Source organism: Rhinopithecus roxellana, chromosome 11 (assembly GCF_007565055.1).
Source record: "Rhinopithecus roxellana isolate Shanxi Qingling chromosome 11, ASM756505v1, whole genome shotgun sequence".
NCBI lineage: Eukaryota > Metazoa > Chordata > Mammalia > Primates > Cercopithecidae > Rhinopithecus > Rhinopithecus roxellana.
This window is the reverse complement of record NC_044559.1, coordinates 132,581,015-132,606,364: the sequence shown is the minus strand read 5'-3', so window position 1 is coordinate 132,606,364 and position 25,350 is coordinate 132,581,015. Positions and strand designations below refer to the sequence as shown.

General features: G+C 38.7%; 1 protein-coding gene across 2 annotated transcripts in view; it reads right to left on the bottom strand.

Annotated features, from left to right (window-relative positions):
* P4HA1 (prolyl 4-hydroxylase subunit alpha 1) overlaps positions 1-25,350 on the bottom strand; it is a 90,598-nt gene that overhangs the window by 30,023 nt on the left and 35,225 nt on the right. The window contains exons 6-9 of one of the 2 annotated variants that reach the window (XM_010373075.2): positions 21,330-21,569; positions 19,012-19,208; positions 14,542-14,718; positions 12,575-12,645 (exon numbers count right to left, since the gene is read on the bottom strand). In XM_010373075.2, the coding sequence (XP_010371377.1) occupies positions 12,575-12,645; positions 14,542-14,718; positions 19,012-19,208; positions 21,330-21,569 (685 nt within the window). Of the gene's footprint in view, positions 1-11,500; positions 11,572-12,574; positions 12,646-14,541; positions 14,719-19,011; positions 19,209-21,329; positions 21,570-25,350 lie in introns of both variants that reach the window. The other variant, XM_010373074.2, reaches the window with a different exon arrangement.

Here is a 25,350-nt window from a genome sequence, read left to right as displayed (position 1 = left end):
CAAAAAAAATTTAAAAATTATCCAAGCATGGTGTGGTGTGCACCTGTGTTCCCAGCTACTCAGGAGGCTGAGGTGGGAAGATCACTTCTGCCCAGGAGTTGGAGGGAGCAGCGAGCTATGATCATGCCACTGGACTTAGGCCCAGATGACAGAGCAAGACCCTGCCTCTATTTTAAAAAACAAAAAACAAAAAAAAGGCCTGTTTTATGGGGTTTTTTGTTTGTTTGTTTTTTGAGACAGAGTCTCGCTCTGTTGCCCCGGCTGGCGTGCAGTGGCGCAATCTCAGCTCACTGCAAGCTCCACCTCCTGGGTTCATGCTGTACTCCTGCCTCAGCCTCCCGAGTAGCTGGGACCACAGGCACCCGCCACCACACCTGGCTAATTTTTTGTATTTTTAGTAGAGACGGGGTTTCACTGTGTTAGCCAGAATGGTCTCGATCTCCTGACCTCGTGATCTGCCTGCCTCGGCCTCCCAAAGTGCTGGGATTACAGGCGTGAGCCACCGTGCCCGGACTGTTTTATGTTTTTTAAATAGCAAAGGAGTTCCAAAAATATCTTGCCAAAAAAATTCTATTTGCTGAAATGCTGGAACAAATTATTACTTCCACTGAAGGTGATGTCATCGCTTAGACAGTTCTCTAAATACAGATATTTGAAATTCCTTTCTAAATCATTCAAAATACAGATGTTCTCAGGCTACAAGGGATTAAACTAACTGACATCAGAACACAAATTTTTTTCCATTTGGCAACTGAGATACCTTTTTTCCTTTTTTGAGACAGAGTTTTGCTGTCACCCAGGCTGGAGTGCAGTGGTGCAATCTCAGCTCACTGCAATCTCTGCTTCCCAGGCTCAAGTGATCTTCCCATCTAAGCCTCCTGGGTAGCTGGGACTACAGACGTGCACCACTACTCTCGGCTAATTTTTTTCTTTTTAATTTTTTGTAAATAGAGACAAGGTCTGCTCAGACTGGTCTGAAGCTCCTGGGCTCAAACCATCCTCTCACCTCAGCCTCCCAAAGTGCTGATATTACAGGCATGAGCCACCATGCCTGGCCTTCTAATGCTAGTAGCTAAATACCTTCTGCTGTGATTTATAATATGTAAGAATGGTTGTACATTTCTCAAAAATTCAATAAAACTGCTTGAGCTACAAAACTAGAATATTTAAAAAATAGGTTTGAAATGTTTAGAAATATTTAGTATTTTTTTTTTAAAGTATATAGATCACTTTCCTACAGTGATTTATTTTGACTTATTGGCAACAGTCCATTGACTGTGGGCTGGATATTTCTTCAAAAGGGCCATTGTATATATAGAAAATTTCCAAAAAACAGTCTTCCAAAACATTGAATTCATGAATTTTTTTTTTTTTTTTTTTGAGAGGGAGTCTCGCTCTGTCACCAGGCTGGAGTGCAGTGGCACGATCTCGGCTTACTGCAATCTCTTCTCCCGGGTTCAAGCCATTCTCCTGCCTCAGCCTCTTGAGTAGCTGGGATTACAGGTGCGCCACCACACCCAGCAAATTTTTGTATTTTTAGTAGAGATGGAGTTTTACCATGTTTCCCAGGATGGTCTTGATCTCCTGACCTCGTGATCCACCCACCTTGGCCTCCCAAAGTGCTGGGATTACAGGCATGAGCCACCACTCCCAGCCGTAATTTTGTTTTATATACTTCCTAGAAGCATGCAAATCTAGAGAATTTAGCTATTTACAAACTTTATGACAAAAAATGTGTAAAACCATGCAATAATCTGATAAAATCTGTAACCGTTTATTCTTTATTTTTTTAAAGGAGTTTTTTGTAGATATGAATTAGGTTCTGTAACAGAATGGAAAATTAGCTGAATGTAAAAATTGGGTTAATTATAATGTTCAGAAGCACTGTAAGTCACATATCAAAACATGTCTATGCAAATTAGTTTCTGCAAATCCTTACTATTAGTGTTCCTTAAGGATAATTGCTCCTGTGATTAAAATGAAAAGCATATTATGGCAAATTTAAATTTTCTTCATGTCTTCTAATGGGGTTCAGGACACTCTACCCTAAAATATGGCACTGTATCATTTGAGCAGAAGCAGAAAGTCTCTCTGACCTTCTCCTATTCTTTTCCCCTTAAGCAGACCACAAAAGAATTCTCTGGGCTGGGCGTGGCGGCTCACACCTGTAATCCCATCACTTTGGGAGGCTGAGGCGGGTGGATCATGAGGTCAGGAGATCGAGACCATCCTGGCTAACATGGTGAAACTCATCTCTACTAAAAATACAAAAAATTAGCCGGGCAGCGGCGGGCACCTGTAGTCCCAGCTACTCAAGAGGCTGAGGCAGGAGAATGGCATGAACCTGGGAGGTGGAGCTTGCAGTGAGCCAAGATCGCGCCACTGCACTCCAGCCTGGGAGACAGAGTGAGACTCTGTCTCAAAAAAAAAAAAAGAATTATCTGACCTTCCTCTCAAGCAGTGTAAGACTTTCAATCCAGAAGTATCTTCTCTCTACCTGGAGGAAAGGAACATCCTTATCCTGAGACACAGAGATACCAAGAAGTATCTGAACTAACAGGCTTTGCTAATTTCCCCCCAGTTTATTACCATTAGATCATATCCTCTTTGTTCATCATATTTCTGCATGACTATCCACTCATCAAACCTAGCATAAAAATACACAGGTTTCTTCCTCTGGGGACAGGGCACAGCTAAACAGAAAGTAGCAGAAACCTCGGCAGAGGTAAATGCCCCTGTCTGACAGCTTTGAAGAGAGCAGTGGATCTCCCAGCATGGAGGTTGAGATCTGACAACGGACAGACTGCCTGCTCAAGTGAGTCCCTGCCCCTAAGTAGCCTAACTGAGAGACATCCCCCACTAGGTGCAGACCGACACCTCACACCTCACACAGTGGGGTACGCCCCTGAGACGAAGCTTCCAGAGTGAGAATCAGACAGCAACACTCACTGTTCAGCAATATTCTATCTTCTGCAGCCTCCGCTGCTGATACCCAGGCAAACAGGGTCTGGAGTGGACCTCAAGCAAACTCCAACAGACCTACAGCTGAGGGTCCTGACTGGTAGAAGGAAAACTAACAAACAGAAAGGACACCCACACCAAAACCCCATCAGTACGACACCATCATCAAAGATGAAAGGCAGATAAAACCACAAAGATGGGGAAAAAGCACTGCAGAAAAGCTGAAAATTCAAAAAATCAGAGTGCATCTCCCCCTCCAAAGGAACACAGCTCATCGCCAGCAACAGAACAAAGCTGGAAGGAGAATGACTTTGACGAGTCAAGAGAAGCAGGCTTCAGTCGATCAAACTTCTCAGAACTAAAGGAGGAACTACATAATCAGCACAAAGAAACTAAAAACCTTGAAACAAGATTTGACCAATGGCTAACTAGAATAACCAATGTAGAGAAGTCCTTAAAAGAACTGACAGAGATGGGGCCGGGTGCGGTGGCTCAAGCCTATAATCCCAGCACTTTGGGAGGCCGAGACGGGCGGATCATGAGGTCAGGAGATTGAGACCATCCTGGCTAACACAGTGAAACCCCGTCTCTACTAAAAAATACAAAAAAAAAAACTAGCCGGGCGAGGTGGCGGGCGCCTGTAGTCCCAGCTACTCGGGAGGCTGAGGCAGGAGAATGGCGTAAACCCGGGAGGCGGAGCTTGCAGTGAGCTGAGATCTGGCCACTGCACTCCAGCCTGGGCGACAGAGCTAGACTCCGTCTCAAAAAAAAAAAAAAGAACAGAGATGAAAACCGTAACATGAGAACTACGTGACAAAAGCACAAGCTTCAGTAACCGACTCGATCAACTGGAAGAAAGAGTATCAGCGACTGAAGATTAAATGAATGAAATGAAGCGAGAAGAGAAGTGTAGAGAAAAAAAAGTAAAAAGAAATGAACAAAGTCTCCAAGAAATATGGGATTATGTGAAAAGACCAAATCTACGTCTGATTGGAGTCCCTGAAAGTGACGGGGAAAACGGAACCAAGTTGAAAAACACTCTGCAGGATATCATCCAGAACTTCCCCAACCTAGTAAGTCGGGCCAACATTCAAATTCAGGAAATACAGAGAACACCACAAAGATACTCCTCGAGAAGAGCAACTCCAAGATACATAATTGTCAGATTCACCAAAGTTGAAATGAAGGAAAAACTGTTAAGGGCAGCCAGAAAGGTCGGGTTACACACAAAGGGAAGCCCATCAGACTAACAGCAGATCTCTCAGCAGAAACTCTCCAAGCCAGAAGACAGTGGTGGCCAATATTCAACATTCTTAAAGAAAAGAATTTTCAACACAGAATTTCATATCCAGCCAAACTAAGTTTCATAAGTGAAGGAGAAATAAAATCCTTTACAGAGAAGCAAATGCTTAGAGATTTTGTCACCACCAGGCCTGCCCTACAAGAGATCCTGAAGGAAGCACTAAACATGGAAAGGAACAACAGGTACCAGGCATTGCAAAAACATGTCAAAATGTAAAGTCCATCGATGCTAGGAAGAAACTGCATCAACTAGCGAGCAAAATAACCAGCTAATACCATAATGACAGGATCAAGTTCACACATAACAATATTAACCTTAAATGTAAATGGACTAAATGGTCCAATTAAAAGACACACACTGGCAAATTGGATAAACAGTCAAGACCCATCAGTTTGCTGTATTCAGGAGACCCATCTAACATGCAGAGACACACATAGGCTCAAAATGAAGGGATGGAGGAAGATCTACCAAGCAAATGGAAAAACAAAAAAAAGCAGGGGTTGCAATCCTAGTCTCTGATAAAACAGACTTTCATCAAAGATCAAAAAAGACAAAGAAGGCCATTACATAATGCTAAAGGGAGAGCTAACTATCCTAAATATATATGCACCCAATACAGGAGCACCCAGATTCATAAAGCAAGTCCTTAGAGACTTACAAAGAGACTTAGACTCCCATACAATAATAATGGGAGATGTTAACACCCCACTGTCAACATTAGACAGATCAACGAGACAGAAAGTTAACAAGGATATCCAGAAATTGAACTCAACTCTGCACCAAGCCAACCTAATAGACATCTACAGAACTCTCCACCCCAAATCAACAGAATATACATTCTTCTCAGCACATCACACTTATTCCAAAATTGACCACATAGTTGGAAGTAAAGCACTCCTCAGCAAATGTAAAAGAACAGAAATTATAACAAACTGTCTCTCAGACCACAGTGCAATCAAACTAGAACTCAGGACTAAGAAACTCAATCAAAACCGCTCAACTACATGGAAACTGAACAACCTGCTCCTGAATGACTACTGGGTACATAACAAAATGAAGGCAGAAATAAAGATGTTCTTTGAAACCAATGAGAACAAAGATACAACATACCAGAATCTCTGGAACACATTTAAAGCAGTGTGTAGAGGGAAATTTATAGCACTAAATTCCCACAAGAGAAAGCAGGAAAGATCTAAAATGGACACCCTAACATCACAATTAAAAGAACTAGAGAAGCAAGAGCAAACACATGCAAAAGCTAGCAGGGGCAAGAAATAACAAAGATCAGAGCAGAACTGAAGGAGATAGAGACACAAAAAAACCCTCCAAAAAAATCAATGAATCCAGGAGCTGGTTTTCTGAAAAGATCAACAAAATTGATAGACCGCTAGCAAGACTAATAAAGAAGAAAAGAGAGAAGAATCAAATAGACACAATAAAAAATGATAAAGGGGATATCACCACCGACCCCACAGAAATACAAACTACCATCAGAGAATACTATAAACATTTTTATAGTATAAAAATACTATAAATGCAAATAAACTAGAAAATCTAGAAGAAATGGATAATTTACTGGACACTTACACTCTCCCAAGACTAAACCAGGAAGAAGTTGAATCCCTGAATATACCAATAGCAGGCTCTGAAATTGAGGCAATAATTAATAGCCTACCAACCAAAAAAAGTCCAGGAGCAGACGGATTCACAGCCGAATTCTACCAGAGGTACAAGGAGGAGTTGGTACCATTCCTTCTGAAACTATAATAGAAAAAGAGGGAATCCTCCCTAACTCATTTCACGAGGCCAACATCATCCTGATACCAAAGCCTCGCAGAGATACAACAAAAAAAGAGAATTTCAGACCAATATCCCTGATGAACGTCGATGCAAAAATCCTCAATAAAATACTGGCAAACCAAATCCAGCAGCACATCAAAAAGCTTATCTACCATGATCAAGTGGGCTTCATCCCTGGGATGCAAGGCTGGTTCAACATATACAAATCAATAAACATAATCCAGCATATAAACAGAACCAAAGACAAAAACCACATGATTATCTCAACAGATGCAGAAAAGCCCTTGACAAAATTCAACAGCCCTTCATGCTAAAAACTCTCAATAAATTCGGTATTGATAGAACGTATCTCAAAATAATAAGAGCTATTCATGACAAACCCACAGCCAATATCATACTGAATGGGCAAAAGCTGGAAGCATTCCCTTTGAAAACTGGCACAAGACAGGGATGCCCTCTCTCACCACTCCTATTCAACATAGTGTTGGAAGTTCTGGCCAGGGCAATCAGGCAGGAGAAAGAAAGAAAGGGTATTCAATTAGGAAAAGAGGAAGTCAAATTGTCCCTGTTTGCAGATGACATGATTGTATATTTAGAATACCCCATTGTCTCAGCCCAAAATCTCCTTAAGCTGATAAGCAACTTCAGCAAACTCTCAGGATACAAAATCAATGTGCAAAAATCACAAGCATTCTTATACACCAGTAACAGACAAACAGCCAAATCATGAATGAACTCCCATTCACAATAGCTTTAAAGAGAGTAAAATACCTAGGAATCCAACTTACAAGGGATGTAAAGGACCTCTTCAAGGAGAACTACAAACCACTGCTCAGTGAAATAAAAGAGGACACAAACAAATGGAAGAACATTCCATGCTCATGGATAGGAAGAATCAATATCGTGAAAATGGCCATACTGCCCAAGGTAATTTACAGATTCAATGTCATCCCCATTAAACTACCAATGACTTTCTTCACAGAACTGGAAAAAACTGCTTTAAAGTGCATATGGAACCAAAAAAGAGCCCACATTGCCAAGACAATCCTAAGCCAAAAGAACAAAGCTGGAGGCATCACGCTACCAGACTTCAAACTATACTACGAGGCTACGGTAACCAAAACAGCATGGTACTGGTACCAAAACAGAGATACAGACCAATGGAACAGAACAGAGCCCTCAGAAATAATACCACACATCTACAGCCATCTGATCTTTGACAAACCTGACAAAAACAAGAAATGGGGAAAGGATTCCCTATTTAATAAATGGTGCTGGGAAAATTGGCTAGCCATAAGTAGAAAGCTGAAACTGGATCCTTTCCTTACTCCTTATACGAAAATTAATTCGAGATGGATTAGAGACTTAAATGTTAGACCTAAAACCATAAAAACCCTAGAAGAAAACCTAGGTAATACCATTCAGGACATAGGCATGGGCAAGGACTTCATGACTAAAACACCAAAAGCAATGGCAACAAAAGTCAAAATTGACAAATGGTATCTAATTAAACTAAAGAGCTTCTGCACAGCAAAAGAAACTACGATCAGCTTCTGCACAGCAAAAGAAACTACCATCAGGCAACCTACAGAATGGGAGAAAATTTTTGCAACCTACTTATCTGACAAAGGGCTAATATCCAGAACCTATAAAGAACTCAATCAAATCTACAAGAAAAAAACAGCCCCATCAAAAAGTGGGCAAAGGATATGAACAGACACTTCTCAAAAGAAGACACTCATACAGCCAACAGACACATGAAAAAATGCTCATCATCACTCACCATCAGAGAAATGCAAATCAAAACCACAATGAGATACCATCTCATACCAGTTAGAATGGCAATCATTAAAAAATCAGGAAACAACAGGTGCTGGAGAGGATGTGGAGAAATAGGAACACTTTTACACTGTTGGTGGGACTGTAAACTAGTTCAACCATTGTGGAAAACAGTGTGGCGATTCCTCAAGGATGTACAACTAGAAATACCATTTGACCCAGCCATCCCATTACTGGGGATATACCCAAAGGATTATAAGTCATGCTGCTATAAAGATGCATGCACACGTATGTTTATTGCGGCACTATTCACAATAGCAAAGACTTGGAATCAACCCAAACATCCATCAGTGACAGACTGGATTAAGAAAATGTGGCACATATACACCATGGAATACTATGCAGCCATAAAAAAGGATGAGTTTGTGTCCTTTGTAGCGACATGGATGCAGCTGGAAACCATCATTCTCAGCAAACTATCGCAAGAACAGAAAACCAAATACCACATGTTCTCACTCATAGGTGGGAATTTAACAATGAGATCACTTGGACACAGGAAGGGGAACATCACACACTGGGTCCTATTGTGGGGAGGGGGGAGGAGGAAGGAATAGCATTAGGAGATATACCTAACGTAAATGACAAGTTAATGGGTGCAGCACACCAACATGGCACATGTATACATATGTAACAAACCTGCACGTTGTGCACATGTACCCTAGAACTTAAAGTATAATAATAATTTTAAAAAAAAGAAAAAATGAATAAGAGCTACTGTTTGATAGCACAACAGGGTGACTATAGTCAATAGCAAGTTAACTCTAAAATAACTTAAAGAGAGTTTGCAACTCAATGGATAAATGCTTGAGGGGATGGATAACCCATTCTCCATGATGTGATTATTTCACATTGTATACCTGGTAACAAAACATTTTCTGTACCCCATAAATACATACACCTACTATATACCCATAAAAATTAAAAATTTTTAAAAAGTTTAAAACTAAACGGTCATCTACTTGTTATTTTTCTGACAGATGTACATTTGATTCTTGTTAGTTCAATTTGTGTTGAGCTAAAACTAGAAACTATCTTTTATTTGTAGAAATGAAAGAAAAATGAAAGTTTATATTCATCCTGGTTTTTAAAAAGTTAGAAATGTTCATTACAAATACCTCCCCAAAGTGTTCTAGAGAGGATTTAATGGAATACTCTAAAGTTTTCAACATAATTCTTGAATGAGTTTCTCAATAAACATTAAAAAAAAAGGCCGGGCGCGGTGGCTCAAGCCTGTAATCCCAGCACTTTGGGAGGCCGAGACGGGCGGATCACGAGGTCAGGAGATCGAGACCATCCTGGCTAACACGGTGAAACCCCGTCTCTACTAAAAATACAAAAACTAGCCGGGCGAGGTGGCGGGCGCCTGTAGTCCCAGCTACTCGGGAGGCTGAGGCAGGAGAATGGCGTAAACCCGGGAGGCGGAGCTTGCAGTGAGCTGAGATCTGGCCACTGCACTCCAGTCCGGGCGACAGAGCGAGACTCCGCCTCAAAAAAAAAAAAAAAAAAAAATACACAGGTTTCCCTGTTTCTTTGGGTTCTTATTTTTTTCTATGTCTTTTCTTTTTTTGAGACAGGGTCTTACTCTGTCACCCTGGCTGGAGTGCAGTGTTGTGCTCATGGCTCACTGTATCCTCAACCTCCTCAGGCTCAAGTGATCCTCCTCCCACCTCAGCCTCCCAAGTAACTGGGTCTACAGGTACACGCCACAACACCTGGCTAATTTTTTTGTATTTTTTGTAGAGATGGAGTTTTACCATGTTGCTCAGGCTGGGGTCTTCATTTCTAAAGGCTTCTTGTCATGTAAATTTTGTATTAAATAAATTTGTATGCTTTTCTCTTGTTAATCTGTCTTTTGGTATAGGGGTCTCAGCTATGAAGCTAGTGATAGGCAAGAAAAAAACTTTTTCTCTCTTACTGGGGCAAAAGGGCAGGTGGTGTTATACAGCAGAGACAAGAAACCAAGACATGTGTATAGTAATGTTTAAGGTTAATATATAAAAGGCATATGGTTCTGCCCAAAAAAGAAAAAGGAAATGCTGTATCAATGCATTTGGTCCAGCCTCATCTTTCTGTCTTTTTGAAAACAGCAGTACTCTTCAAAATTTCTCTGAGTACCTCCTAAAATGCTTGTTAAAAATCTATGTTCGCCTTTGCATAATTTTTTTAGTTGACAACTAAAATTTTTCATAATTTAGTTTCAAATGATTTAATTCTGTCATATTGAAAATGTAATTTCTAAAAAATGATTACTTTAAAAATGTATCCACTGCAGTCTAAATACCATAATGATTTGCTATCCATCATCATCCACTTAAAATATGTGAACAAAATTTTTTTTAAATACTTGGACATTTTACATCTTTTTTATTTCTTGATGGTACATTTTCATTCCATTCTTATTCTAGAACAGTGATTCTCAACAGGGGTGGAGTCACTAGAGGTAGTGGGAGGTATTTTACCTACGAGGGGACATTTGACAATGTCTGGAGACATTTTTGATTGTCACAAATTAAGGAAGGGTGCTACAGGCATCTAGTGAACCACAGATGCTATTAAACATCCTATAAAGCTGAAGATAGCCCCCAACAACAAGAATTATCTGACTCAAAATGTCAATAGTATTACTGACAAGGTTAAACCTTGTCCTACAGTGACACATTTTTATGCCTGAAAATCTTTTATCACATTATACTTCTCTATATTAAAAATATTTATACAATTAACAGAAATATGAATTTCCTAAAACAAAAAGCCTGCGTTAAAGTCCTATAACAAGGCTGTGTTAAAGATAGTATCTTCTGGATTGTTACTATAATTATTATTCACATATGTTAATCTAAATAACATGACTAAATAATCAATATCAAATATACACAAGTGAAAATATATTAAGATGTTCCTAATGAAATGGATGGGGTTTATGTTTGTTATATTTCATTAGTTATTGTGTCTGTGGATAAATATTCTAATTGTTAGAATAAAAATTCAGCACAAAGATATTTCTATTTTCATGAGAGCCGAGAAACCTTCACAAGTAGATGGAAAAGGAGTTCTATTGTAATAATGTCACCCAATTCTGTGAGCTCTAAGTTACACAGTGAGCTCTTTTTAAAAAATTATTTTAGTGATCAATCAACAAACAACCTAATAAGATTCTCTTTAAACATTGTTAAAAGCAAGGAACTTGCAAGGCTTTGTTATATAGTCATTCAAGGCACTTACTTACACAATACCTGCAGCTACTGGGTGACCCTGAGATTTTTAAACCCCTGCTTTACTACAGAGTCCAAAAGAGGCCTTGTTTAATGAAGGGAATTTGGGAACTTCTCTTAGTTCAATATGAGAACACATTTCATTTATCAAAGTTTGGGGAGCCTCAACAGACATTTTGTAAGTTAATGTTACTTTGGAAAACCTCTATTAACTGCCCATAACCATGTTTATTAGTCCATCATGAAAACTCCAGCACAGATATTATCAAGTATCTATGCTTAACCGCCTAGGTCTTAGAAACGATATCATGAGTTTTCAGAAAATTAGATTCCCAAGAAAGAAATGGTCCAAATATGACTGAAGTTCTCTCCATTACTCCCTTACCTCTTAGATACTCTGTACTGTGCTGTGGTCAATTTTCCAGTCTCAGGGTCATGTACTGTAGCTCGGCTCAGCTACAAAAAAAGAGAAAGGACAAGGACTTACTCCAGTAGCAGGCAATTTTGGGCTTTTTGTTTGTTTTGTTTTGCCAAGCCACAGGTGATTGGAAGGGTTCAGATTGGTCTGGATGGCGGGTAATGGTCTCAAATCCACAAAAACATTTAGAAATGTGGCAGTAAGAACAGCCACTTCCAAATCAAGAGAAAATGAGTTGACAGATTTTTGTTGTAGATTTATTGTCCTTTCACTTTTTTTTATCATTTGAAGCTGTATGGAAATGATTTACAGCACTGGGTTTCACAGAAACTTTCTCAGATCTAGAAGTTATTTAAATATTTTGAAAATAAAAATAGTAGACTCCTTAAATTCATTTTTTAAAACTCTCACTGAGATAAAACTGTTTTCAAATCTCTCTGGCAAAGTAAAAGGCAACTAAGTTTACAACTAATTTCTGGAAGACTGAGCTCAGAAGTGTAATTCTGTTCTTCCTACTGCCAACTTTTGAGTCAGCGAATTTTTTTAAATAAAAAACTCCAACAGGAGGAATACAGATTACTACATAATGACAATGGTATTTTACAAGCTGTATGAACAAATGCCAACACAATCACCATGAAGGAGGATGTGAATCATTGCAGTATTTATGAATGTGAGAAAACTGCATAGGTGAAGACTACCACTCCCAGATTCAGGAGTCTGCTGCTTTATTTCCCCTTCTGGCAACAAAAGGGAAAAAGGAAAGTATCAGGCCACTTCCTGGATATTTGACACCTGATCTGAAGAAAGATAAAAAGCATATTAATTCCAGAAAAATAACATACCAATTAAAGATTAAAAACAGAACTTCTAGTGAAGGAGAAAGACCTGTGAAACACAAAGCAGTTTACCCATGCGTATCCTGTGGTGGTAACTTGAGCTGGTGACTGAAAATGACCTACTTCCCTTAAATGAATAATTCCTGAAGGATGTACAAAACACTCATTAGAGGGCAAAATATGCAGCATACACATCTCTTACCTTTTGCTAATTCTGTAATGTACCGTCTCCAAGTCTCCTGTTATTGGGTTTGAAATGGTGGCTCGCCTCAGCTGTGAAGCCAACCATCAAAATAGTTGCATTACAAGACAAAAAATTGAATCACATTTACCCAACCAGTCAGAATTCCGGGGTTTTTACAAAGGAGGCTAAAAAGAGAAAATAACTCCATACACTTCCAATCACCTTGTGCTGAGCCTTGAAAGCCAGTTAGTTTTTTAGGTTTTGGGTTTTTTTTTTTTCTCAATTTTTTGTTTGTTTTGCATAGATGGAGGACATACAAACAAAAGAGATTGGAAATTAAATTTCTTTCAATGGTGAAAGGACATGACAGTGAGAAAAAGAGACATTTCTGAAATTTGAAGTCTAATTTACAGTTAAAAGAATGACCATCTGGGGGTGGGGAGAGAAGGGGAAAAAAAAGAAGAATGGCTATTTGCAATTAATGATCCATTCCAAAATCTCTGACTTCAATTTTTTTTAGTGATGGAACTGTTTGCAAAGGTTAATGTTTTAAATTCATTTTAAGGTCAATCTTTTGTCCCTTCAAGATATCCACTTATTAACATATATAGTGAAATAATCTTGGACTGAGAACAAAGGCAGAGGAAAAGAACTCATAAATGTTAAAAACAGTAAGAAAGAGGAGACAGCCTAGATAATAATTTCATTTTTTTTTTAATGGAAGGATGATTCTGAGGTTGTAAGAGCATGAAATTTTATTGCCATTAAATTTATTGACCAAAAACAATCCAAATTGAGGAATCTCCAGAATATAACTTGATCTCCAAGCTGAAATGAATTAATTACCTTGGATGGCAACAATAATACATATTAATGTCAGACCAATGTTTTGCATTTATAATGTAATCTTTGGCCAAAAAAAAAAAAAAAAAAGGAAGAAAGAAAAACCACCAATTTGGAGAAGCAGTAAAACTCTAAAAGAAATTCTAAGTTCATTTTGTAGTATAGATATCCCAGGTAATTCAAACCTTTGATATAATAAGGGTTAACAAACTATGGTCACAGACCAAATTCAGCCTGCTGCCTGTCACTGGAAATATAATTTTACTGTAATATAACCACACTCTTTCATTTACATATTTTCTTTGGCTGCTTTTGCACTACAATGGCAGAACTAAATAGTCACCACAGAGATCATATGGCCTCCAAAGCCTAAAAAATATCTAACATTGACCTTTATGGAAAAAATCTGCCAACTCCTTTGTAGTAAGAGAGCAAGGCATGCCTAGAATTTATTCAACAATCTCTTTATGAAAGTGATGGCAGCTTGTACTTTACTATCAAGAAGACCAAATATGTTTTAAGAACAAGCTGATGGGGGAAAAGGCAAGAGCATAAAGGGTAGTCTTTTCCACATTCTCACTAAAGAAGAGTTTTCATGCTAAACACTAAGCTTACATTAGATTCTTTTTCTTTTAAGATAAATTATGTGGGTTAAAGTCAGAAAACTATCACCATTTCAAATTAACATAATGCTTGTGCCCAATTATATCCTGTTATAATAGTAATAATGTGCCTAAAAGGGAATAAAAATACTTCCATGGTATTCTTTTAATAAAAATATAGAAGTTATGAAGAAGCTGGGCTTTGAGCAGCCTCTGAGATTAGAAGACTCCAAAATATATAGAAAAGTTTATCAGGAAGACAGTGAAACACAAATTTGTTAATGGTGAATAAAAATCTCATCAATAATTTTCATAATTCAGTGCTTAAAACCCAGCTGAAGGGTATATTACTTGTGTTGATAACAAACGGAAAAACTGGCATAAACAGAGCATCATTAGTAACTCCATTATGCTGAGGCAACAATATCTTTAAAAAATCTGTGGCGTTATTAGTATATCAATTATCCTATTTTCTTACAAAGAAAAATTGATACAAAGGTACAGTATATTGAGGAGAAATAAAAAAAAAACATTATTTACCCTTGGTTTTGCTAGGTCTTTGACGATTTCAATTTCGGCATCAGAAATAATATCATGGAAGCGAATAATACGAGGCTTGTCCCATTCATCCTCCTGTTTAGCTGGAGCCAGAATAAATTTAGGATTCCGGTTTCCATCATGGTAGCGGCAAAACAGTTTTTTCTGTCTCCGAGGGGTCTAAAGTTAAGAATATGATGAATATATTAGAATAATAATACTTTTAATATCTATTCCCATGCAGATAAGAGACAATAATCATGCTTGCATATACAGAGTATCTCTGGAAAAATATACAAAAGAAGCAGTACTCTGCAAATATTGTGCCTCAAACAGGATGTTCAGAATTTTAAATACAGTATTAATGATGATTTTCTGGGTGAGAGAGGCGAGGTCTTAAATAAGTTCAAATGTTTAAATATGAAAAAAATAATGCCACGTTTATGAAAATATTAAATGCCCGGCATTGCTCTAAATGGCACAAAGTAATTGGCAAGCACCCAGAGACAAAAAGTCTCTAGAAGAAAAAAAAACTAGGCTTTCCTAAACACTTCACAGTTAAATGCTTGTGGCAAAAAAAAAAAAAAAAAGGAAAATTTTAAGGGCAAAATCAAAAATGGACAGCTCTGAAAAAGAAAAAAGTTATTAAACAAAGATGCCAGATGCTTTTATTAGGCAGTATAAAAATAGAGCAGTCAACAAAACAAATTCCCTTCAATCATCTATGTATTTTAATTAATAAGTTATTTTGTTGCCTACTTCTCTTAATTAAACAAGTATGTCAGGCCTGGCATGGTGGCTCATGCCCATAACCCCAGTACTTTGGGAAGCTGAGGTAGGAGGATCACTTGAGCCCAACGAGACCAAGACCAGCCTAGGTCACACAGCAAAATCTCATCTCTACAAAAAATTTAAAAAATTAGCCGGACATGAGGGCACTTGCCTGTAGTCCCACATACTTGAGGGGCTGAAATGGGAGGACTGCGTAAGCCCAGGAAGTAGAGGTTGCAGTGAGCCATGATCATGCCACTACACTCCAGCCTGGGTGACAGAGCAAGATGCTGTCTCAAAAAACCAAACAAAACAAAACAAGTATGTCACATAAGCAGGAATATGAGTAGTTTGTTTCAATTATTATACTAATAATATACTAAAACAAATAATGATTTATGTTTATTCTCCATGCACTTTATCTAGAGTCAAATCCAAGGCTTTAATTTTTAGTAAGTCTTTTATATAACGATGAGATGAATTTAGCTATTCTGAGAAAAAGAATTTTTTGTTTTTGTTTTTGTTTAGACAGAGTCTTGCTCTGTCACCCAGGCTGGATTGCAATGCCTTGATCTCGGCTCACTGCAGCCTCCACCTCCTGGGTTCAAGCAGTTCTCCTGCCTCAGCCTCCCAAGTAGCTGAGATTACAGGTCCCTTCTACCATGCCTGGCTAACTTTTTGTATTTTTAGTAGAGATGGGGTTTCGCCATGTTGGCCAGGCTGGTCTTGAACTCCTGACCTCAGGTGATCCACCCGCCTTGGCCTCCCAAAGTGCTGGGATTACAGGCATGTGCCATCGTGCCCAGCAAGAATGTTCTTTTGGTCTTAGGCAAAGTTGAGTATGTGTTACATTAACAGACTGGCAAATTAGCAGACTCTTGTTTTATATCTACAGTTTTGTTCCCTAAGAGTTATTAAGAGCAATAAAAATTTCTGCTTATTATGGAAATTTGAACACTAGATATTTGGCATTACAAAACTTGTGAATTTTTAGGTGACAGTGGTATTGTAGTTATTTTGAATTTGTATCTTTAAAAGATACATACCAAAATATTTAGTAATAAAACAAGAGAAAATGTTTAATGAGGGGACGGGCACGGTGGCTCATGCCTGTAATCCCAGCACTTTGGGAGGCTGAGGCGGGCAGATCACGAGGTCAGGAGATCAAGACCATCCTGGCTAACATGGTGAAACCCCATCTCTACTAAAAATACAAAAAATTAGCCGGGTGTGGTGGCAGGCGCCTGTAGTCCTAGCTACTCAGGAGGCTAAGGCAGGAGAATGGCATGAACCCGGGAGGTGGAGCTTGCAGTGAGCCGAGATCGCACCACTGCACTCTAGCCTGGGCAACTGAGCGAGACTCCATCTCAAAAAAAAAAAAAAAAAAAAAAAGAAGAAAAAAAAGAAAAAGAAAGAAAAGAAAATAAAATATTTAATGAGTCTAACAGTGTCACTATCTTTGTATCTTTGTATTTACTCATTAGCTGAAGCATATCCTCCTAGGACTCCATGAACCTAGCTATCAAAAATGTCCCATAGGTATTATATACTTTGCTGTTAGTGGTTAAGCTGTCAACAGTCATCAATATCAAAATGTAAAGCCCAGCTTGAGTTTACTAGTAGTAAAGAAAACGTTAAACGCTTTTCAAATGTTTACACTTTAAAGTACTTACTCCAAAAATTCATTAACTCTTTCTATGCATGCCCGCATTCAATTGAAAACTAATACCACATGAAATTCCTTTTCAAAAGGTTCCATAATCAATTAATATTGAGAAAGAATGTATATCATATCACAATGCACATTATCATAAAAAGGTTCTGAGAAGTCTTGAGGCTAAACAAAAACCTACGTTCAACTTTAACAAATGTTTCCCAGACTTTGTTCTTTTTTGCTTTTGACCTAATATCTATTAAGATCTTTAGAACTGGAATTCTGAGTTACAAATACATAAATATAAATATACAATAAACAAAGAAATATTAAAGATTTATTTAATATTTTATTTAATTAAAGATAAAGACAAAACCTGTTAAAAACTTTCTGCATTTTGAGTATTAAATAGACTAAAGCATTTCACTAAGCAATCTTGTCAAGGTTAACTAGGAGCAAAACTACAAGGGATTATTGTGTAGATGAATCTGTTGTATCTTGGCCGGGCGCGGTGGCTCAAGCCTGTAATCCCAGCACTTTGGGAGGCCGAGACGGGCGGATCATGAGGTCAGGAGATCGAGACCATCCTGGCTAACACGGTGAAACCCCGTCTCTACTAAAAAATACAAAAAACTAGCCGGGCGACGTGGCGGCTGCCTGTAGTCCCAGCTACTCGGGAGGCTGAGGCAGGAGAATGGCCTAAACCCAGGAGGCGGAGCTTGCAGTGAGCTGAGATCCGGCCACTGCACTCCAGCCTGGGTGGCAGAGTGAGACTCCGTCTCAAAAAAAAAAAGATGCATAGAGTAGTGTTATTAACTCTAAGACTGCTGAACAGAAGGGTGCAGTGGCTCACGCCTGTAATCCCAGCACTTTGGAAGGCCAAGGTGGGAGGATCACCTGAGGTCAGGAGTTTGAGACCAGCCTGGCCAACATGACGAAACCCCGTCTTTACTAAAAATACAAAAAAAATTAGCCAGCCATGGTAGCAAATGCCTGTAGTCCCAGCTACTCGGGAGGCTGAAGTACAAGAATTGCTCGAATCCAGGAGGCAGAGGTTGCAGTGAGCCAGGACTGCACCACTGTATTCCAGCCTGGGTGATAGGGTGGGTTTCTGTCTCAAAAAATAAAATAAATAAAATAAATAAATAAATAAATAAATACTGCTAAAATCTCTCTTGCATTAAATATAAGAAAAACTATCACTTCCTTTAAACTTATTTGATCCTTCACCCTTACCTGATCCTTCCAGGGTGAAGGATCAAATGAAAAAGGTAATATTGCACAAACATATGTAATAGTATATGATTCACAAGCTTTATTTCAAAGCTTATTTTACTAATAATTGGAACATATTAAATGTGGCACCCACAGAGAGATAATGGTATACCGTAATTTTTTTTTAAAAGTTTTTTAGGCCAGGCGCAGTGGCTCACGCCTGTAATTCCAGTACTTTGGGAGATAGAGGCAGGTGGATCACGAGGTCAGGAGTTTGAGACCAGCCTGGCCAACATGGTGAAACCCCATCTCTAATAAAAATACAAAAATGAGCTGGGTGTGGTGGCAGGCACCTGTAAACCCAGCTACTCGGGAGGCTGAGGCAGGTTAATCACTCGAACCCAAGAGGCAGAGTTTGCAGTGAGCCAAGATTACGCCACTGCACTCTAGCCTGGGCGACAGGGCGAGACTCCGTCCCAAAAAAAAAAAAAAAAAGTTTTTTAGAGACAGGGTCTTATTCTGTAGCTCAGGCTGGAGTGCAGTGGTATAATCATAACTCACTGTACCCCTGAACTCCTGGATTCAAGTGATCCTCCCACCTCAGACTCCTGAGTAGCTAAGACTACAAGTGTGCACCAGCATGCCCAGCTAATTTTTAAATTTTTTTGTAATGGGGTCTATGTTGCCTAAGCTGACATACTGTAGTATTTTATGCAGCCATTCTGATTTTTATCACATAGTCTTAAATATAAAATGACTGATTCTCTCCAGAACTATGTACAAACACATACACACACACATTCACATACACACAATTGGCTTTTCCACTTTACCATTTTGATACCCTCCCCACGGCACAGCATTTCGTACTTCTGTCTCTCTGGCAGGTAATCCACAGCAACCCCTTTTTTCTTTGGTGTAGTTTTCTGATCAGATTGGTCATCTGAAGCAGACTTATTGACATCTTTTTCTTTAGCCATTATATACTCAAAATATTTTAAGTTACCATTAGCTCTCTGATGTTCAGGATCTATTAGAAGAAAAACAAAGCATGTCCACGGGTAAGTTCACACTTGTTCAAGCATCAGAATACAGTAATATAAAAATAGGAGACATTATAATTTATCTTCCAAACCAGGCTGCTTCTGTGAGTGAAAGGAGGCACTAATGAAAATTATTATACCAAAGTAATAGGTATAAGTTACTAATGCCCCCAAGTAAATCAGGACATACAGTCACCTATATAAAAACAGTTCTGGGCCGGGCCTGGTGGCTCACGCCTGTAATCCCAGCATTTTGGGAGACTGAGGTGGGTGGATCACCTGAGGTCAGGAGTTCGAGACCAGCCTAACCAACATAGTGAAACCCCGTCTCTCCTAAAAATACAAAATTACCCGGGCGTGGTGGTGGGTGCCTGTAATCCCAGCGAGTCAGGAGGCTGAGGCAGGAGAATCACTTAAACCCGGGAGGCAGGGGTTGCAGTGAGCCAAGATCGTGCCATTGTACTCCAGCCTCGGGCAAAAAGAGTGAAACTCTGTCTCAAAAAAGGCAGTTCTAGAGACAGAAACAGTCATTTATTTAAAGGTGGCAACTGGTGCTTTTACTTTGAGAATTTACTAATCAGCTAAAGGAACTAAGTTCAATTTGATGTCAAATGAATTTTAAAATCGTACTCATCCTACTTATTTTAAGCAATGAAAAAGATTTTTCTAAGACTGAAAAATAATCACATAAGGAAGACAGGGGATAAGCAATTCAAAAGCAACCTTTACCACAGATACATTATAAATGTAGCCTACTTCTAAGGGCTGAATGAAGTTCAGTCCCAAATTTCTAAGTAAGAAGGAAAAGGGAAACTAAAGGTACAATTTTCAAATAAGCCTAGAGTCCACTAACTGCCTCAGAATTGCTAGTCATAATTTTGAACTAGCCTTTTAGTAGGAGAAAAGAAGACTAAGCTGCCCATCTGAGAGGAAAAAAAAAAAACTAAAGAACCACACACACATAAAAATAAAAAGGCAGAAGAATATATAGAGACTTCACTTGTGACAGTAACTAAGTGTTTAGGCTATCTAGGCTTAGATTGTAAAATAAATCTTGTCCTTCAGAAACTGCTCACAATAAATGTTACGATATCCACTATTAACCTGATTTTGTAAAAGCAAAGGAAACGTGTGTGCAGGGAAGAGGAGTATACACTAAAAGGAAATAAATGTGTAGTAGGTGTCTTTGAGTGACTGGCTTATAGATGACTCTTCTGTATCTTTTTCTGTTTTAGTAAATTTTCTATAATGAGTACAAAGCAGATTTTAAATCAAGAGGAAATATCACTGGAAAATACTGAAAGGAAAAAAGATTACTCAAACCAATATCTTAATTTATTATCACCCAACTAAGAAATAACCCAATTATCCAAAGTTCATTTTCAGCAGATCAATCCTTTTGAGCTGTTTGATTCTAACATACACATATTTTCATATTTTGTAAAAATAATTTTTAAAGTTTTAAAACTTCATTATATACCAAAGGCCACCTAAACTTATTGTCATACAAATTCTGGACTCCATCTCCAGAGATTACAATTTAGTAGATCTAGGGTAGAGATCAATAAATTTTCATTTCTAACAAGTATCCAAGTAATTCTGATGCATGTGGTGCTTGGGCCATACTTGAAGAAACACTACATCTTTGTTCAAAGTACTACTGATAAAATTCTCCTAAGATATATTTTTCCAACATTTGAATTTGATAAATACATTTTGAGCCCATCTATTTTAAATCACTTTATTTTAAAGTATGAAATGCAATAAAACAAAACACCCTTCAAAGGAAACTGATTAACATTTAAAATGGCAACATGGTAAACAAACATTTTTGACTGAGTTAGTTACATCAGCTTCAATTTTGAAATTCCTGGAGAATATACAGCAGAGAAACACAACCACTGTTGCAGCACTATCAGGTGAGAAAAATCAGTCATCATTTACTTTGAGAATAAAGAAAAAGAGGATAATGTATGTTTAACAAGTAAAACTCCTGACTTATAACAAATGAGAAAATACCAGAAGTATATAAAAGGGGGACACACAAAAATAGAGAATATATCTCTCTCAATATAACTATAACCTTAAATTAGGCCCAGATAACATACCTAGTTCAAGAAGCTTCTTTGTGAGCAAAAGTGCCTTATCCAGGTCTCCCTGCTGATATACTGCATAGCTCAAATAATCTAGAACAGAGACTTTATCTATGGTAGAAATCTCGCCTTCGTCCAGTTGCCTTAGGGCTTGTTCCATCCACAGTTCTGTATGGTAATAATCTGCTTCTGTATAGGCCACTTTGCCCAACTCAAAGCAGTCCTCAGCTGTTAGAAAAGATTTGTGTTTCACTCCTATGAAAAGAAAATACAGAGAACTTTAGGAATCTTAACACTACTGTCTATTTATTTAGGACTACACAGTTTTCAAAATGCTGTCTCACTTCTATTTGAAGTTCACAATAATCCTCTGGATAAGCAAAAATTACTCTAATTTCATAAACAAAGGAACAATCTATAATATAATGTAGACTGACAAGAATCACACAACTGGTAATAGGGGACATGGAACCTATAGAACCCAAGACTGAAGTTATTAGCCATCATACCAAAATGAAACATCCATTAAGCTGAAACATACTATTTTCTAACGGTAGGAATTACCGTATGAGATACATTTTTTTTTTTTTTTTTTTGAGACGGAGTCTTGCTCTGTTGCCCAGGCTGGGATGCAATGACACAATCTCAGCTTACCACAACCTCCGCCTCCCAGGTTCAAGCGATTCTCCCATCTCAGCCTCCTGAGTAGCTGGGATTACAGGCATGTGCCACCATCCCCAGCTAATTTTGTATTTTTTGTAGAGACGGAGTTTCTCCATGTTGATCAGGCTGGTCTCGAACTCCTGATCTCAGGTAATCTACCCACCTCAGCCTCCCAAAGTGCTGGGATTACAGGCGTGAGCCACCACGCCCGGCCACCATATGAGATATATCTGTCTCACTCCTAACCAACAATCTGGGCAAGAGATGAATGTTCAGGAGGAGAGGTAAATGTATCAACTAGATTCTTTCTTTTAAACAGCATTAATATATCATTTAAATACCAGAAATTCACTCATTGAAAAATTACACTAGTTCTTAGTATATTTACAGAGTAGAGCAACCATCACAACAATCTAATTTTAGAACATTTTCCTCACTCCAAAACGAAACCCTGTAACCATTAACAGTCACTACCCATTACCTTCTCCACCCTGCTCCAGCCCTAGATGACCACTAATCTACTTTCTGTCTCTACAAATTTGCCTATTCTGGACATAATGCTACTGTGAACATTTGTGTATAAGTTTCTATGTGAACATGTTTTCATTTCTTGAGTATATACATATGAGTGGAACTGATTGGTCCTATAGCAACTCTATGCTTAATGTTCTGAAGAACTGCCAAACTGCTTTCCAAAGTGGCTACAACATTTAACATTCCCACCAGTAAGATATGAAATTCCAATTTCTCCACATCCTTGCTAATACTTGTTATTGGCCTTCTTTTTCATTATAGATGTTCTGGTGAGTATGAAGAGGCATTTCATTGTGGTTTTGATTTGCATTTCCCTGGTGACTGATGATGTTGGGCCTATTATCGTGTGCTTATTTCCATTTGTTTATCTTCTTTGGAAAAAGTATCTTTTCAAAGCTTTTGCCCATTTAAAAAATTTGATGGCTAGGCATGATGGTTTCACACCTGTAATCCAGTGTTTGGGAGGCCAAGGAAGGAGAACTGCTTAAGGCCAGGAGTTTGAGATGAACCTGGACAACGTAATGAGACCCTCATATCTAACAAAAAAAATTTTAGAAATTAGCCAGACATTGTGGTGCATACCTGTAGTCCTGGCTAGCTGGGAGGCTAAGGCAGGAAGACTACTTAAGCCCAAGAGTTCAAGGTTACAGTGAGCTATTACTGCACCACTGCTTGCACTCTGTTAGAGTTCTTTATCAAGACAGAGTCTCGCTCTGTCACCCAGGCTGGAGTGCAGTGACGCGATCTCAGCTCACTGCAATCTCCGTTTCCCAGGTTCAAGTGATTCTCCTGCCTCAGCCTCCCAAGTAGCTGGGATTACAGGCGTGTGCTACCATGCTGGCTAATTTTTGTAATTTTAGTAAAGATGGTGTTTCACCATGTTGGCCAAGCTGGTCTTGAACTCCTGACCTCATGTGATCCACCCACCTAAGCCTCCCAAACTGCTGGGATTACAGTTGTGAGCCACTGTGGGTGCCTGGCTCAGCTATATGACTTTTAAATATTTTTCCCATTCTATGTGTTGTCTTTTCACTCTCTTGATGGTGCACTTTTGAAACTGTGATGATGAAGTACAACTTATCAATCTTTCCGCACTTGTGCTTTTGGTGTTATTATGTCAACTCGCTTCTGCAGTGAAACTTCCATTTTAAGAAAAGGAGGTATTTGATAGTTCACATGAGATAAAATATAAATAGAAAACACTTCAGAAAATACTTAGTCTCATTCATCACTGAAGAAATAAAAAATTAAAACCACCACAAATAAAAATATTTTAAAATAATGGCCTAGATTTACTGAGGTCTTACTATCTGCCAAGTATTTGCCACTTATTTAATCCTCAAAGCCATCTTACTACAGATGAAGAACTAAAATAGACGTTAACTAATATGCCCAAGGTCACATGTTTAAAAGCAAGAAATGGAATCGGTTCAATACAACTCCAGAAGTTTGTGCTCCTGATGTTATAACATTAAATGGCAAAACCTAATAGTGGAAGGAAGCAGCAATATAAACTGGCAACTTTGCTTTTAAGAAATTCAGCAATATGAGAAAAGAAGAATTTAAACTCTATGACTTAATACTACTATTTTTCAGTTATTTCATTGAGATTTAGTACTAGCAATTGGGGACCTTCCTGTATAAAAGATTTCTGTGGCTGAACCATATTATAGCTAAAAACTGTAATAAGCCAAAAGCAAGGAAATAAGGAAACATATAGGCAGATATATCAATTTAATGGAATAGCATTTTTCATTAAGAAAGATAATTTCAATGCTATAGAGAAAATTATAAGAAATTTAAAAATAGAAAATATGAACAAATAAGATACCCCAGGCCAGTCGTGGTGGCTCACACCTGCAATCCCAGCACTTTGGGAGGCCGAGGCAGGCGGATCACCTGAGGTCAGGAATTTGAGACCAGCCTGGCCAACGTGGTAAAACCCTGTCTCTATTAAAAATACGAAAAAATTAGCCGGGAGTGGTGGCGGGCGCCTGTAGTCCCAGCTACTCGGGAGGCTGAGGCAGGAGAATGGCATGAACCCTGGAGATGGAGCTTGCAGTGAGCCAAGATCGCGCCACTGCACTCTAGACCTGGACGACAGAACAAGACTACATCTCTTAAAAAACAACAACCACAGCAACAACAAACCACACACAAAGACAAAAAAACTAAAGTCTAATTATGTCTACTTGGAATTCTAGAAGAAGAGAATAGAAAGAATATAGATAAGATAGTGTTTAAAGAGATAATGGTAGAAAAATTTCCAAAATTAAAATGCATGAAAGTTCAGATTCAGGAAACACAAAGAATTCCAAGCCAAAGCACATCTGAGGGCCTCTTAAGAATGTGTTTCAGGCCGGGCGCGGTGGCTCAAGCCTGTAATCCCAGCACTTTGGGAGGCCGAGATGGGCGGATCACGAGGTCAGGAGATCGAGACCATCCTGGCTAACACGGTGAAACCCCGTCTCTACTAAAAAATACAAAAAGCTAGCCGGGAGAGGTGGCGGGCGCCTGTAGTCCCAGCTACTCGGGAGGCTGAGGCAGGAGAATGGCGTGAACCCGGGAGGCGGAGCTTGCAGTGAGCGGAGATCCGGCCACTGCACTCCAGCCCGGGCGACAGAGCGAGACTCCGTCTCAAAAAAAAAAAAAAAAAAATGTGTTTCAAGGAGGAAAATTCAAAAGGAAAGTCTAATGAGGTACAATAAACAATGATGAACAATGAAAATGGTATACATAAATGCCAGTCTAAATTAAAGAAAGGGCCGGGCACAGTGGCTCACACTGGTAATCTGAGCACTCTGGAAGGCAGGTGGACTACTTGAGCTCAGGAGTTGGA